General features: G+C 32.4%; 1 protein-coding gene across 3 annotated transcripts in view; it reads left to right on the top strand.

Moving 5' to 3' along the window:
* Positions 1-16350, top strand: part of LOC127084406 (probable disease resistance protein At4g27220) — a 64895-nt gene extending 48545 nt beyond the window's left edge. The window contains exons 1-9 of one of the 3 annotated variants that reach the window (XM_051024851.1): positions 6199-6431; positions 10359-10441; positions 10630-13623; positions 13957-14530; positions 14833-15008; positions 15089-15178; positions 15265-15372; positions 15481-15631; positions 15858-16350. In XM_051024851.1, coding sequence (XP_050880808.1) covers positions 10630-13623; positions 13957-14530; positions 14833-15008; positions 15089-15178; positions 15265-15372; positions 15481-15631; positions 15858-16222 — 4458 coding nt within the window. In that variant the 5' untranslated portion in view covers positions 6199-6431; positions 10359-10441 and the 3' untranslated portion in view covers positions 16223-16350. Of the gene's footprint in view, positions 1-6198; positions 6432-10358; positions 10442-10629; positions 13624-13956; positions 14531-14832; positions 15009-15088; positions 15179-15264; positions 15373-15480; positions 15632-15857 lie in introns of those variants that run through there. The other 2 variants (XM_051024852.1, XM_051024853.1) reach the window with 2 other exon arrangements.
* Positions 16351-17355: the final 1005 nt, after the last annotated feature.

Genomic DNA, 17355 nt, shown 5'->3' with positions numbered 1-17355 from the left:
TTTATTTGAAGCGCTCTTCAGATCCTTCTTCGGTAACAGAAAGGTTGAGATGTTTGGCATATGGTCCAAGTTTGCATGTGTTTTCTCATAGCGCATATTCAATTAATGGATACACATTTTATACCAAAGAACAAGATGATAAGAGTACTATGCAAAATAGTGGTGTCACCGTGCTAGCTGAAGCAATGCATATATCAAGTATGAAGGACTTAAACCCCAAATATGCAAATTTGTCATATTTTGGAGTTATTGAGCACATTTGGGTGTTTGATTACGAGAAGTTTCAGATTCCCATCTTTGGTTGCAAGTGGGTGAATAGTAGTGGCATACGAATGGATAAGTCTGGATTTTTGCAAGTTGATCTTACTAGGGTGGGGTACAAAGATGAACCTTTTATTCTAGCATCTCAAGCTAAACAAGTGTTCTATGTGAATGACCCGAAGAGTACAAAATGGTCTATAGTGCTTTTCTCTAACAAAGTGACTGATGATAGCGGTGTCGATCAATGTGATATTGATGTTGAGAATGAGTCATGCATTAGACGGAATGAGTTGAATAGAAATGATGAAGTTGAGGATCTTATACCGGATGAGTCATATATAAGAAACGATCATAATGAGGGAATTTGGATCAATTCATCCGTACGCATTGCTAAGAAACAAGTGATTAATATTCCAACAAAGAAAAGAAAGAGATGTTAGTGACTTAGGTAAATTATCCATGGTTTCTTTATTTTTTTTTCATTTGTTTTGATTATAAGTTATATGTGGTAATGCATGATTTCATTATATTTTTGTACTCAATTGCTTTGATTATAAGTTATATCTGATAATGCATGATTTCTTTATTTTTTTGTTTTCAATTGTTTTGATTATAAGTTATATTTGATATTTGATGGTTTCCTTGGTTTATTACAGGTTAGACATGGCTGATGACCAACATGAGGAAGTTAGTAAAGTATCCGCGGAAGAAGAAATCCGAAGAGGCATCACAGTAATGCGAAGGGTGGTCCAAGGAAGATCTCGAGGCATCATACTAGATGTCTCTTGGAACAACCAGGGATAACTTATAGAACCTAATGGGCATACCTTAACTAGTTTCATCGGTGCACTAGTAAGGAATGAAATTCCCATTACGTGTGATGATTGGAGAAATAAAGAGTTGAAAGAGTCCAAAGAAAAAATTTGGAGTGAGATAAAGGTACAATCATTTGGGCCTTAATTATACCGTATCAATTATGTTTTTTTCAATTACCGATACTAACTATCAATCTGTATGTTTTTCTTAGCGATGTTTTAACATCGAAGAAGAAAGAAGAGGGTTTTGCATGAAATTGGCCGGAAAGCTTCTTAGAGGGTTTCGGACATTTTTATCATCCAAGTTCCTTAAGGATGCGGATGGTAATTTTGTGGATGCGGAGCTTCCTAGAAAATATGAAAGTTTGATATCGGCTGAAGAATGGGAAGCTTTCAAATCCAAAAGACAAGACCCGACTTTTCAAAGAATAAGTGCTACAAATCGGGAAAGAGCATCAAGTCCCGCATATCCGTACCGAAAAGGACGTGTCGGATATGGACGCTTAGAACAATCCATGGTAAGTATTTATAAATTGCGAAAACAAATTTGTTCATCATATATTAGTTTTATCTGATCAAATTGTATGACTTAATGTGTAGCTGCAGAAGGAGGAAAGTTCAGAAACATCTCTTCCTGCACATGTTTTGTGGAAGGAAGCCCGTGTGGGCAAATCTGGAGTTCCACAAGAAGAAGTTTTAAACGTATACCAGAAATGTGTAAGTATAATATTTTTTCATTAATTGAATAACATTTTTATACACATATTTGACAAGTATACGGTATTCATCTGATTTTTCAGGAGGAGCTATCTCAGTCTCTATCTCCCGATGATACTAAGAGCATACTTAGTCGGGCATTAGATGTCCCTGAGTATTCTGGTCGGGTGAGGGGTAAGGGATTTGGAGTCACTCCGACCTCCCTCAGTGTTAGAAAAGGAAAGGCTCCTAGTAATCGGGAGCTTCATGCAAGATTGGAAGCCATGCAAGCTGAGCTTGATGCATTGAGGAGAGAAAGAGAGACTAGCGCCTCAACGGTATACAGAGATGCTTCGGACAAAAACAGTATCAACTGTACCTTTCAGCCGAACATTCCAGAGGTAATTACATATAATTGTCTTAAATTGAACTGTTTGCTTAAATTATGTATTTGACATATATACACATTAACGATTTCTTGTTATTATTGGTTTTAGGGCATTTCCCATTGTCAGCTGTATTTGTCGTCACCACACTATCGGATGGTTGGCAAGGGAAAAGTGCATAACGTTAGCGGAGTATTACTCCACACTAGAGAGCTCCCTGCTGGATGTTTGAAGGTATCAGTTGATATTGCAGTTGACCCGAATGCATTATTACCATATCCTAGCGATGATTCGGATGCAACAACGGTGCACGAAGCAGTAGGTTCGTTTGTTGCATGGCCGACAAACCTCATATGCGTAGGATATGAGGTATGCTTAAAACTTATGTTAACTTTAATGTGTATATTCAAAGTTTAAAATTTATGCTTAAAATTTTACTTACATATTTTCCTTGATTATGTTAAATAGACTCCCACAAAATCCAAATCAAGAAAAGAGGTAATATACAATTATATGACATATATTCATGGAAGTTGTTACATTCTTAATTTGATCTAACTATTTATATGACATGTAGGTTCAAGAAAATGAGGTTAGCAATGCCTCCGCACAACAAATAAAGGAGGTTAAGAACGCCTCCGCACGGGTAAAAAGTTCTGGTGCTAAGAAGACCGTAGCTAGGAAAAAACCTACCACCAAGTATAGGTCGTGCCTCAGGACATTTATAGAGATGACCGATATACCGACCGGAGGTGTTCGGACTATACATATGGAGGAAGGGATTTTCGGCTTTGCTCACGACCAAATGATTGGTAATGAAGACTTCATGCAAGTTTTTGGTCATGAAGAAATCGGCGTCAACGTTGTCAATACATATATTAGGTAAATCCGGTCTACTTTGTTTTATTAATTCGGTTTACTTTATGTTAATCCGGTTTACTTTATGTTTCAAAAGAGGTGTTAATGATGTTTTTATATTAGGTTTTTGTATGACAAAATGATGCGCCCCAATGATTTGGACGAGTCATTCGGATTCTTAGCACCAGCGAGCATCAACTTAGGTGCAATCTTAAATAACCCGGATTCCGTGACGGAGTACGTTCTTCGGATCCTCAATGACAATAAAAATACGGAGAAGTTGTTTTTTATACCGTTTAATACCGGGTTAGCATTTCATTCTAAATTCATATATTATAATTATTTTCCAAGTTACCATCTAACATTTGCCTAATCATTACAGTGGACATTGGTTGTTGCTCGCAATCAATCCTATCCGAGAAATTGTGTATTATCTTGACTCGTTAGGAAATGATTGGACAACATACCCGGATATGAAGCGCCTAATTGACACGTAAGTGAGAATGTTCAAAATTTTTCTTAGTTTATGTTAATTGTTCTAATTGCTTCATTTTTATTTTATTAGCATCCTACAAGCTTTTCGGGCCCAACGAGATATCCAAACCTCAAGGAGGGGCGCCAACCGCATTACATGGATTAAAGTGGCGGTATATTTTTAATTACCACATTTTTTATTATATTAGTGATGACACTTGATAAAACTTAGGATTTATAATCCATATTTTTTTTTCATGTAGTGTCCTCAACAACGTAATCAAATAGATTGCGGGTATTTCGTGTTGAGGTTTATGCGGGATACTCTTGCTTTGGGCCGATTAGTGATTCCCACCGATGTATGTATTACTAACTTATGAGTTAATTTTATATTTACACATATCTCATATAATTAAATAGTTGGAATTAATTCAAAATATTTTTTGCTTCATATGTAGTACTTTGAGGAATTCAAGTGTGCATTTTATACAAAGGATCAAGTGGACGAAATCAAAGAGGAGTGGTGTCAATTCATGATAGAGCTCAAAGTTTTTTCATAAATTTGTGTAATTTTGTAGTATACTTGTAATATATGTAATGACTTGTAAATGTGTACATAAATTTGTAGTATAGGTAATGACTTGTAAATGTGTACATAAATTTGTATATATTTTGATACATTTAAGGCAAAATTGGTTTGAATTGGTATATATATATTTGTTAGCCAAAAATTGGTAGAAAAAAGGCCAAAATGGCATGTATAAAATGTGATTCTGTCTGTCAAAATCTGGTTGAAAACAGGTAGAAATTCTGGTTTATAAACCTGGAAAAAATGTGGTTTAAAACAAAAGCTACAAATATTTTCGTATACATTAGACAGCGCTTTTGGAAAAAGCGCTGTCTAAGGGGGGGCTTAGAAAGCGCTTTAGGCAAAAGCGCTGTCTAAGGGGGGGGCTTAGACAGCGCTTTATGAAAAGCGCTGTCTAAGCCCCCCCCTTAGACAGCGCTTTTGGCAAAAGCGCTGTCTAAGGTATACCTAAAAAAATTAAAATAGGGGGGCTTAGACAGCGCTTTTCAAAAAGCGTTGTCTAAGCCCCCCTATTTTAATTTTTTTAGGTATACCTTAGACAGCGCTTTTGCCAAAAGCGCTGTCTAAGGTATACCTAAAAAAATTAAAATAGGAGGGTCTTAGAAAGCGCTTTAGGCCAAAGCGCTGTCTAAGGGGGGGGCTTAGACAGCGCTTTTAAGATTTCAAAAAGCGTTGTCTAAACCTTTAGCAGCGGAGGTTTAGACAGCGCTTTAAAGCGCTGTCTAAGGCTAAAAAAAGCGCTGTCTAAGGTCTTGTTTGGCGTAGTGGCCACAAAGTAGACATGCTTATAAAGGAAATCCATGAAGGATTCTTCGATACTCATGCAAACGATCATGCAATGACCAAGAAAATCCTGCTGGAAGGCTATTATTGGCTAACTATGAAAACTGATTATTTCCATTTATGCTAAAACGTGCAATAAATGCTAGATTTATCTTTTAACATCTCCAATAATCTAAAATTCCCTATAGTTTACACCTCAATCGGCTTGCCATCTCTAACATAGATGTATCTTTCAACATCATTTGTCTTTTGGTAGTTCAGGAAACCCCTCATTGAAACACTGATGTTAGTAGTTTCACCTAAGTCTTACCACCAAGTGTTTCCAGGCACTGAAGGTAAATTGACCTCAGAACAGACCAAATCATGACTCATACGATTGGAGTGATCACACTTCTCATAATCTTTCTTATGTTCAGAGGTACTAGATTTCAAAGGAGAATGTGGTTACTCCATCATTAATGCAAGGTCAAGATCCATGCAGCCAAAAACAATTTCCATGTTCTCTTTCCAGTCCTTGAATATGGCCAAATTAAGGATAGGAATCGAATTGAGATAAGCAGATATCAAAGCAATTATAGCAGAAAATAGAACAAAAGAAACACTATAAATATACTCATATAAGAGAAAAACCGAATAATCAATATTATTCAATTACGACATAGCCCATCTCAAGGTACCTAGTGAACCATCAATATCAAGTCTTTGGACACTAATATTAAGTTTTCTTGTTGTAATCATCAAACATTAATAATAAAACATGTAAAATAACAAACCCCTCTTTAGATTGATTTATTCATCACATGTGAGACCTTATAACTATCACATGTTTACCATCACAGACATTTATAAATTTAGCAAATAAGGTCTCACAAATTTTTTAATTTTCAATATTCTAATTTGCCCCTCATTAAATTAGATGTTGAGTTATTTATCTACGCAACAACCTTTCATGACATATATACTCATAACCATAGACTTAATATCAATTAGACCAATTTAATTTTAACTAATTAAATAACCTTTCATGACATATTAAGCTTATGATAATTGTATTGAATTTATATATTCAAATCATTTTACTATATTTATTATCTATTTAACTTTTAATGGAAAATGTTAAAAGAAACAATTTGCAAGCATCCATTTATTTTTGTTTGCAAGTAATCACGAGTTTAATCTAAAAAGTATTTTATGAAGTGAAGTTAAATGATAAAACAAAAAGTAAAATTACAATTCTTATAGTTTGTAGTGGTTAGTAAAATGACCATATTGTTCCCCCTTTTGATTCTTTTCATCTCAAAAAGAAAAGGGTACCCCCAAACCACCCTATTTTGTTATGCTTTGCTTAACTTGTTTTCATCACTCAATGAATGCACTTTACGTGTTTGTAACAATGTCTGTCCTTACATTACCGCTATTTTACTTTATTCCATCCCTTAATTTGTTGCTACATAACATATATATGAGTTCTAAGAAACCAAAAAAGAGAAAGGAGAACTTGAATTGCAATTTGGAGAAAGGCCAAGATTGTTCATACCACTTCACTGTTCGCTCATACTTGGGAATAAGGTAAATCACAATCATATGATTTTCTATTTTATTTTTTTATTTTTCAGAATTAGCTGGTGCTCATAACATAGTCAGAATTTTTAAAAACATAATCTAAGTTGTTATAAATAACAATTGTCTCATAACCTAGAATCAATAACACTAGTATACACATAGAATAATTGTTTTGGTGGATGATTCACTTAAGACCCCAACCTAGCTGTTATAGGCTATACCTTTTTCTTATGTTTAGATTGCTGTGGAATGATAAATAGTGAGATTATATTGTTCGAGTTTATAAATAATGGATAGAATAAAATTGAATATGATAAAATCCATTCTGTATCTATATTTTATTCTTGGTTTGACAATCTACATAAAATATCAAAAAGATAAGAGAAAGATGAAGGGTTCTCAAATTCGGTAGATAAGCTATATAGATAAATATCATTATAGTTGGTAGAGCTATCGAGTCAAAAGAGCAGATTATTTTCTCAAAAGAATAAATCATTCCACCACGGTCATCTAAAAGAGTCATGATGATATATTGTTTACTTAATGAAATTTTATAAAAAAAAAGCTGAAGTGATATCACTTTTAAATAAAAATGAAAGACTCAACTAAAATACGGAAGAAATCACGGATTTGTTAATGTTGGGATTCAAAATAACCGTTGTATTATGTTAATAATTTTTAATTAAAAGAATAGTGGCACCTATATATATATATATATATATATATATATATATATATATATATATATATATATATATATATATATATATATTATATATATATATATATATATATATATAATATATATATATATATAATATATATATATATATTATATATATATATATATATATATATATATATATATATATATATATATATATATATATATATATATATATATATATATATATATATATATATATATAAACTAAATATTTTTTACATCAAAATCAAAAATATTATTTACAAATATATATATGTATATACCATTGTCATATTTAACCAACATCAAATTAAGCCAAAATTATATATTTATAAACATCAAAGTCAAAGCCATACACTATCACTCTTTTCATGTAGCACACCGAAAACAAATGTCCAACATCTACAAATTCAAGTCATTGTGAGAGATAGGTGTCATATCGTTAAAAAAGTGAAGATAATTAATATCACATGATTCAAAATATAACAGCAAACTTAAACATTAATATATTATATAGTATAAACATTTCATGACATAATATCTATCTAATCCCAAGAATCAACAATGTCGGCTAAGACAATGTTTAACATGTGTTTCATTACATAGTATCCTCATTTGTTTCCCTCTACTTGTCTCCTCACTTACAAATTTAAACCGCTCATGAATATATAACCACACATGCATGTAACTATATATATATATATATATATATATATATATATATATATATAAATGAGTTTCGCAAATAATACACTTATCTTGGGCTAACAAAATGTGAACTTTTTCTATAATTGTTCATATAATAGTGTTGCTTCCCAACCCTGTATATTGAAAATAATTTTAAAATATTACACGCTAAACTAAACACAAAGTCAAATAAGCATCTTAGGTTAAAATGGATTGTGTAAGAAACAAAATGTAGTTATCATATTCGTCCGAAGAGATATGATAATCAATTGAAAACTTTCAAAAAATGAACATAAGCATATATAACTAGTATTTGGTATAACATGGAAACTGACTGTATATAATAGAGAAACCACGATTTCAAAATTACTCACGCATGGAGAAATGATGCTAAATAACAATCTTTTCTATCCTTTAACCCTGATGTTAAGTATACTTCAATTTCTTTTTTGCAAAATTATTTGTAAAGAGAATACCAACTGGATCCAAGAATCCATAAATATCTGATTTATTTAATATATACAAACACGGTGAATGTACCTAAATGGTTAAATAAAATTAAAAAAATAAGTGAATAATTAGCTCTACATAAAACGATGAATGTACCATAATGAGATATTCAATTCTATATATTTACGTGCACCAAATATGTAGTAGCCCTATATCCATCCACTGATTTCCAATGACCAAATCCTTTATATCTTTAGGATCGACATATAAACAATCTAACTCTCAATCATGTTCTAGCTCAAGAGGAATTAGATTTATCTTATCGATAACATGACATAACATTTTGGTATATCATTCTTCAGAAGAATCCAATAACTCGTTATGGACCTTATAGTAAGTAGGGGTGACTGAACAACTTCCTTTATACTTGCACCATGTACAACAGTTTTTTCAGAGAATTAATCACCATTGACTTCATGTATACATTGTGGGACGATTCCACTAATTCTCTATGTCATAAAAATAACATGAACACAAAATATAATCAACACAAAATATATATATATATATATATATATATATATATATATATATATATATATATATATATATATATATATATATATATATATATATATATATATATATATATATATATATATATATATATATATATCAAATATTTGAGATATCATAATAGTCTCATATACCGCATATAACTCTTCCATCTCTTTCCTGCAATTTCCCGCTCTACTGCTAACACATCTTCAAATTATTTCTTTTGACTTTCCAACTTCCTTTGAAAATCTTCAATTGTTTCTTTTTGCACTTGTTCGGTGCTATTCTAGATGTATCAAACCACACTTTCAGACCAATGTCATCTCTAATACCATGGACACGTCCACCGTGCTCCTTTATTTCGATTGCTTCTACTACTATATCATGTCACGGTTGTGGAATAAACGAATCTTGATTGTCCATATCAATCAACGAATCATACACAATATGATAAGATATACATTGCTAATTATTAAAGAGGTTTAAATAACACATAACATACGCACAAGTAATCCTACATACAATTTTCGCAACGACTAATCTTGAGGCATCTGATATGTAGACTCCAATTGGTATTTGTTGAGCCCTCTTCCACTTCTTTTGTCGTGATGGTTAAGATGGATTGCGATCATGACTCATGGAGTCCTCACCTCCTAGTTGTTGTCTTTTTTAGCAATAATTGTTTTCTCAAGTTTCATGTATCCCTCACGAGACAATCTACGTTTTTTTTTTTTTTTGCCTTGTTTAGCTTCCGTGCTTCACTTTTAATCTGTTTGAATAATAGAAAAAATATTAAGGTGCATGATTGTATCTATAAAGCAGAAAATTATTAGAAAATACAATTATTATTAACTAGGAACTCTTTAGAACTACGAGACTCTACAAACTTTTTTCAAACCTTCTTGTCAAGAAAATTATATCTCTTCTACAAAAGTTCACAATTAGGCTTAGGATCTCTAATATAATCACGTGTGAGTCATGACCTAAAGGCCATCCAACACGTACCAACATAAACGATACAGTTTTTTTTTAACTTAGAATAATCAGAAAACTCAAACGTCAATTACACAGTTACACCAATAAGTATATATATATATATATATATATATATATATATAATATATATATATATATATATATATAATATATATAATATATATATATATATATATATATATATATATTATATATATATATATATTATATATATATATATATATATATATATATATATATATATATATATATATATAATATATATATATATATATATATATATATATATATATATATATATAATATATATATATAATTATATATATATATATAATATATATATATATATATATTATATATATATATATATATATATATATATATATATATATATATATATATATATATATATTATATATATATAATATATATATATATATATATATATTATATATATATATATATATATATATATATATATATATATATGATGTAATCTTGCTTTTTGTTTACTGCTTGCATAACTTGAACTGAAGAAAGCACTACATATTGGAGAAAGAAGAAGATTAATTTCTCAATCAACCTGAGCTTGCTTGCATTGAAAGTGGTGAAAAAACAGGTAAAAAAACAATAATATGATTTCCTTTTTTAATATTTTGTTGTTTCTCATAACCCCAGATCAATTTATCTTCAATTCTATATTTGTCCCTCAACTTTATGCAGTGTTTAGAATTTATGCATAATTTTGATATATTGAAGCAATGTTGAACATGTATGCCTAACTTTGATATATTGAAAATGATTTAGATGACGAGTTTTCTGATTGATTACGCAAAGCAAAATATGGAGAAGTTGATAAATGAAGGGCTAAAAGAATTCCGTTATATATGTTGTTTCACATGCATTGCTAAGGAACTTGAAGAAGAAAAGGTCTGGCTGGAAGCAGAAAGGACAGCTGTTGGGCAGCGTGTTAAAGTTGCAAAAAGAAGAGGAGAAGATGTTGAAGCTAATGCTCTTTTTTGGGAAGAAGAAGCTGATAAGCTCATTCAAGAAGACACCAAAACAAAACAGAAATGTTTTATTGGATTATTTCCTAATTGCATATGGCGATACAGAAGGGGAAAGGAACTGGCAAATAAAAAAGACCAAATAAAAAAATTAATGGAAATTGGAAAGGAACTTGCAATCGGACTCCCTGCTCCTCTTCCAGATGTTGAACGTTATTCATCTCGATACTATATTTCTTTTAAAAGCAGAGAATCGAAATATAATGAGCTTTTGGATGCACTGAAAGATGAAAACAATTATATAATAGGGTTGCAAGGAATGGGGGGAACAGGAAAAACTACATTGTCCAAAGAAGTGGGTAAGATACTTAAGCAATCCAGACAATTTTCGTGCATTATTGTTACGACAGTGTCATTTTCTCCTGATATTAAAAGGATTCAGGATGATATTGCTGGGCCCTTGGGATTGAAGTTTGATGACTGTAGTGAATCAGACCGACCTTTAAAACTATGGAAAAGATTAACAAATGGTGAAAAGATTCTTGTAATACTTGATGATGTTTGGGGAGATATTGATTTTGAAGAAATAGGGATTCCATATAGTGACAATCACAAAGGTTGTAGAGTTCTTGTAACCACGCGCAATGTGGAGGTATGCAACACATTAGGATGCAGTAAGACAATCAGATTGGAGCTCTTGTCTTCAGATGATGCATGGGAAATGTTCAAACGACATGCTGGTCTGACTGAAACTTCAACTAGAAGTTTGCTAGACAAGGGTCGTAAAATTGCAGACGAATGCAAAGGATTACCAATTGCAATTGCTGTTATCGCAAGTAGTTTGAGGGGAAAACAACATCGGGAAGAATGGGATTTTGCCTTAAAATCCTTGCAGAAATATGCTTCAATGCATGATATTGATGATGATGATGATTTGGTTAAAATATATGAACGCTTGAAGTTTAGCTATGATAATATGAACGATGGAAAGGCAAAGAGACTATTCCTGTTGTGTTCTGTATTTCGAGAAGATGAAGAAATTCCTACTGAAAGTTTAATCAGACTTGGCATAGGAGCTGGCCTTTTCGGGGAAGATTATGGCAGCTACGAAGATGCTCGAAGTCAAGTAGTTATATCCAAAAATAAACTCCTAGATTCTTGTTTATTGTTGGAGGTCGATGATGATACAGTGAAAATGCATGACTTGGTTCGTGATGCAGCCCAATGGATAGCAAACAAAGAGATTCAAACAGTAAAGTTGTATGATAAAAATAAAAAAAGAATGGTTGAAAGGGAGAAGAGTATTAAATATTTGTTATGCGAAGGAAAGCTAAAAGACGTGATATTGTGCAAGCTTGAGAGTTCAAAGCTCCAAATTCTAATTGTCAATATCGACAGTGATGATGATTGGCACAAGGAGAAAATCGAAGTCCCAAATTCATTTTTTGAAAACATTAGTGGCCTTCGTGTTTTTCATTTCTTTGGTTATATTTATCCAACAAATCTATCATTACCTCACTCAATTCAGTTGTTGAAGAATATTCGATCTCTTCTTTTTAATTATGTTGATTTAGGTGATATCTCTATTTTGGGAAATCTGCAAAGTCTTGAGACACTTGATTTGATTTGGTGTGAAATTAATGAATTTCCAGAAGGAATGGCAAAACTACCGAATCTTAGATCGTTGAAATTGAAATTTTGTAAAATTAGAAGGAATAATCCATTTAAAGTGATTGAAGGATGCTCCTCACTTGAAGAGTTGTATTTCATAAACAGTTTTAATGATTGTTGCCGAGAAATATCCTTCCCACTGTTACAAAGATTTATAGTGGATGATTGGTGTACAAATGAGAATGTGTCAGTATCAAAATATTTGTCTCTTTTAGGCAAAAAAGATAAATATTTACTCCCCAAAAAACAACTCAAGGACTGTATACAAGCAGTAGAGGTTCTTAGACTAACAGGTGGAATCTGGTGGGAATGGGTAAATATCATACCGGAAATTGTTCCTATGGATTATGGTATGAATGATCTAGTCGAGCTTAAATTGAGTTGCATTCCAAAGCTTAAGTGTCTCATTGACACTAAGCATGGTAATTCTCAAGTAACAACTGTGTTCTCCAAATTAGTTATACTACATTTGGATGAAATGGAAAGTTTGGTAGAATTGTGCAATGGTCCCCTTTCCTTTGATTCTCTCAAGAGTTTAGAGAAGCTGGCCATCATCTGCTGCGATCAATTGCAAAGCTTATTCACGTGCAGCCTAAACCTCTTCAATTTGAAGAGATTGTTATTGCTACAATGTCCGATGTTGATCTTATCCCTATTTCAACTGACTACGTCTGGTAGCCTAGTGTCATTGGAGGTATTGGAAATAATTGGCTGCAAACATCTCGAATACATAATAATAGATGAAAGAAAAGTGAAGGAATCAAGAGGAGAAATAGTTGCTGCTGATGTTGATAATGATCGCAAGATGAGTCAAGACTCAATATTTCCAAAACTGAAACATCTATATATTAAACACTGCCATGGATTAAAATTTATATTTTCAATTCAGGATCTTCCGGCACTGGATTTTTTCTCAATATCTGATTGTGAGAAGCTGCAATCCATATTTGGCCATGATTCAATAAATAATTTTCTAAAATGTGATGTTACCACGCCTTCTCCCATTTCTAGAGATGCTTCCAAGCCAGGAAAACAGTTAGAACCTTTGAAATGCAGTACCTTGTCATGGACCAATATATGTTGCTTTGGCAAAAAATCAAGGACTACTGAAGATCAACAGCAGGTAAGCCTCTCGCCTTCTGTTATGTTATCTTTTGCTATTTTTTATTCTTCGTTTTTATTAGATATTATAACATTTGTGACTTACATCTTAATATTAAGAGGAAGTTTTCTTTGATTGGTTTGTTAGTTTATTCTAAAATGAAATATTATTTAATTTTTTTTACTTAATCTCAAAAATGTTTTTATCTTACTACTTATTTATTTTAAGCAAGAATTGAGTGGGAACATCGATCATTTTGTTGGTTTGAAAAGTCTCAAGCTATATGATTGCAAAGTAGAAATTATATTACATGAACAACAAATGAACTTATGTTTGGAGTACATTGCGTTGCAGGATCTGCCTTCGAAGACTACCAGCCTTTTGGAGAATTCATTTTCCCTCAATTACCTTACAGTGATAAAAATCAGGCGATGTAAAAAATTGGAAATTGTGTTTTCCACATCTATATTAAGATGCCTACCACAATTGGTTGCTCTAAGAATAGTAGAATGCGAAGAGTTGAAGCATATTATTGAAGATGATTTGGAGAATGACAAATCCATAAATTTTGAGTCTACAAACACATACTTTCCAAAGCTAGAAATACTTATTGTAGGAAACTGCAACAAACTCAAATGTGTCTTTCCGACTTCCGTATGTAAAGAGCTTCCAAAGCTAAAAGTTCTGATAATAAGAGAAGCATATGAGCTGCAACAAATATTCAAAACCGAAGGTGATGATCAGAAACTCGAGATTCCAAATCTGGAAGTTGTATCATTTATCAATCTGCCAAACCTCTCTGATGCTCAAAAAGTGCACTTTGAGGCCGTAAATTGTCGTCTTGTACAAAACTGTCATAATTTCTCTCTGACTTCAGCATCAAAATCGGATGACATAGATGACATTATTCATCCTTTGTTCGACATAGGTACACACTATATCCAATATTTTTGAAGACTATTACATGTATGCTTTAAATAATTACATATTTTGATGTAATAGTATTTATATAAATTACATATTATTACAGGTTTATGCTTACTTTTTCCCTTAATTTATGAATTTGTGTGTTTGCACATGCACAAAATGCGGGGAAAAATTGAGTAGAACACAGTGAGATGTACATCTCTAAACTTGAAAATGATGATTTATAGTCAGATAGATGTTTTGATTTATTATGATTATGAGTTACTATATACTGATTTTAATCTCCATAATAATTTGTTATAGATTCTGATATCCATATGGAACTCATGGTTCTATCGCAATCGCAACCATTAAAAGAAGCCTACAAAGGCCACCACACCTGGAATCAAAGTCCTACTTCAGAAATCACTAGAGAATTTGCAGCTGGGGTTGGGATTGAAGCGGAAGCAGCATTAGGACACATATTGACTACTTCACAGGTCAATAGTAATCATATCCTATCCATAAAATTTTTGGATAAATTTAATTAATAGTTTGCTTCTGTTCTTTCTAGTTACAGATGTTATTGAATGAACAATCAATGGATCAACAACTATTGACGAACAAACAACATTCACTTGGAGAAACTGAAACGACCAATAAACCTCAGGTATACCTAAAAAGAAATAAAGTATACTTCTGGTGCTTCTTACAAATATATTACAACTTATTTACATTTGCATGCCATGAAATTAGTTGGATGGTTCTGTCACGCCGCCAGAAAAAACTTTAGCAGCAAATTCTTCTACCATTTCAGAAACAAAGAAGGAGCAACCTATACAATTACTTTCTCCTAAGCAAATGGTATTTCCCCTCTTTTGCATATAATTTTTTACTCTTTTCCAATGCAGTAATCAATGATCAAGGTATAAATTTTAAGACAATGTCATTTGTTGATTTGAGTCTAAGCAGGAAGATGTTGATTGCCAAGTAGCCACAACCTCTTTGTCCATTGTCACTACGGAAAACAATGATGAAGGTGAAGAGTCTTTGAATATATTTTTAGAGACCAATGATGAAGGTGAAGACCCTTTGATTAAACTTTCAGAGACCAATGATGAAGGTGAAGACTCTTTGAATATATTTTCCTATCCTACAATTTCTCTAAATGATGATGCTTTCATAAAAGTATGCTCAAATGTTCCTAAAGATGGTGAAAGAGTAGTTTCCAAATCTAAACCCTCTTCTAGCCGTCATATCTCCTATTGCATTTCAATTTCCTTCAAATCCTTCTAAAGGTATTTTATTGCTTCATTTTATTTTTAATTAATTTTATTTGTTTCTTGTAGTTTCAGAAGACTCTTCTCAAATAGATGAAAATTTAAGTGAGCTGGAGCAACTAGCTTCGAAGAAGCATTTGAATGATGAGAACTTGTGTTTGTTGAATGATTTCCTTGCGAAGCACCCTTGTGTTCGTTTAAGAGATACTTCACTTAGTAATAGATACAAGGGCTATGCCTACAACTTACTTGCTGAGCTTTTGAAATTCCTCCAAACGCATAGTCTGGTCGATGTATTGGGCTCACGCCGCTCTGAACTTTTCGAGTTATTACAAGATGTGCGCAGCTTTGCTTTTGATAAGGATTGGTTGGATGGTGTCGAAAGGCGTATAATTCAACAAGACGGGGATTTAAATGCCCCTATTGGCTATTAGACTCATATTCCTCCCATGCTAATTTGATATGCTTTTTAGTGTGGGAGTTGTCTTTGGGTGTAGGTTTCGTCATTTCTCATATGAAATGAGCTTATGAAAGATAACTATACTTTTCATTATTATGTTTATTTGTTTTACTATCAAAGTAACTATACTTTTAATAACTATATTTATTTGTTTTTCTATTAAGGTTTTTTTTACCCAAATAACCCACTTTTTCAAGAAAATTCGCAAAATACCCCTGGTTTCAAAAAAAATTCCCAAAATACTCCACTTTTAGGAGGAGTCTCCAATTGAATTGGCGACTCCTCTTAAAACTTGAATGGAGGCGCCAATTGGATTGGCTAGTGCATGTGCCCTAGCCAATCCAATTGGCGCCTATGTGTAGGTTTTAAGAGGAGTCGCCAATTCAATTGGAGACTCCTCCTAAAATGCATTTTTTGTCTTTTAAATAGATGCGTTGTGTGACCAATTGTTCCACATCTCATATAATCATTTGGCTATCATGTTTGGTGTTCGTCGCCGATACGGAAAGGTGATTTATGCGAGAGACAAACCTCAAATGCTGATGCTGTTTTGGAACATCACCACGTTCGATCAACTGAAGAGGGAGCTGGTTCGTTGGTTAGATGGGAAAATACCAGAAGGGGAAAAAAATCAGAAGTATTGAGAGACTTGACAGTATCTTTGGTTGGGTGCGAATGAAGACTGATAAGGATGCTAGGGAAATGATGTTCGGTCGAGACGACATCAATTTGATTGTTGTAATCAGTTAGAAATATTTATGTTTTCAGATAGCTTATTTTGTACTGATGTTTGTTGTGAACCTCGTGGTAACAAAAACTTAATGATATATAATGATTGAAGGTTACAGAAATACAATGTTACAAAAAGCTTAAGACCTAGATGATGATCCTCGATTGGGACAGTTGTTCTTGTTGTGTCCTGGTTGACGACAGATACTACATAATCTTATCATTTTATCTATGGAATCCATCTCTGTTCTGATACGTGTGTTGTTTGGCCTTCATTTCTTCTTTCTACGCATCTCGTCATTGTGCCAAACAATATCTCCTTCCTATGGAGGCCAGTAATCCTCCATTGGTAGTACTGAGAAGCTTTGAGTATATACA

The sequence above is a fragment of the Lathyrus oleraceus genome, chromosome 5 (assembly GCF_024323335.1).
Source record: "Lathyrus oleraceus cultivar Zhongwan6 chromosome 5, CAAS_Psat_ZW6_1.0, whole genome shotgun sequence".
Taxonomy (NCBI): domain Eukaryota; kingdom Viridiplantae; phylum Streptophyta; class Magnoliopsida; order Fabales; family Fabaceae; genus Lathyrus; species Lathyrus oleraceus.
The sequence above is the reverse complement of the archived record's forward strand: the minus strand, read 5'-3'. Positions and strand labels throughout refer to the sequence as shown.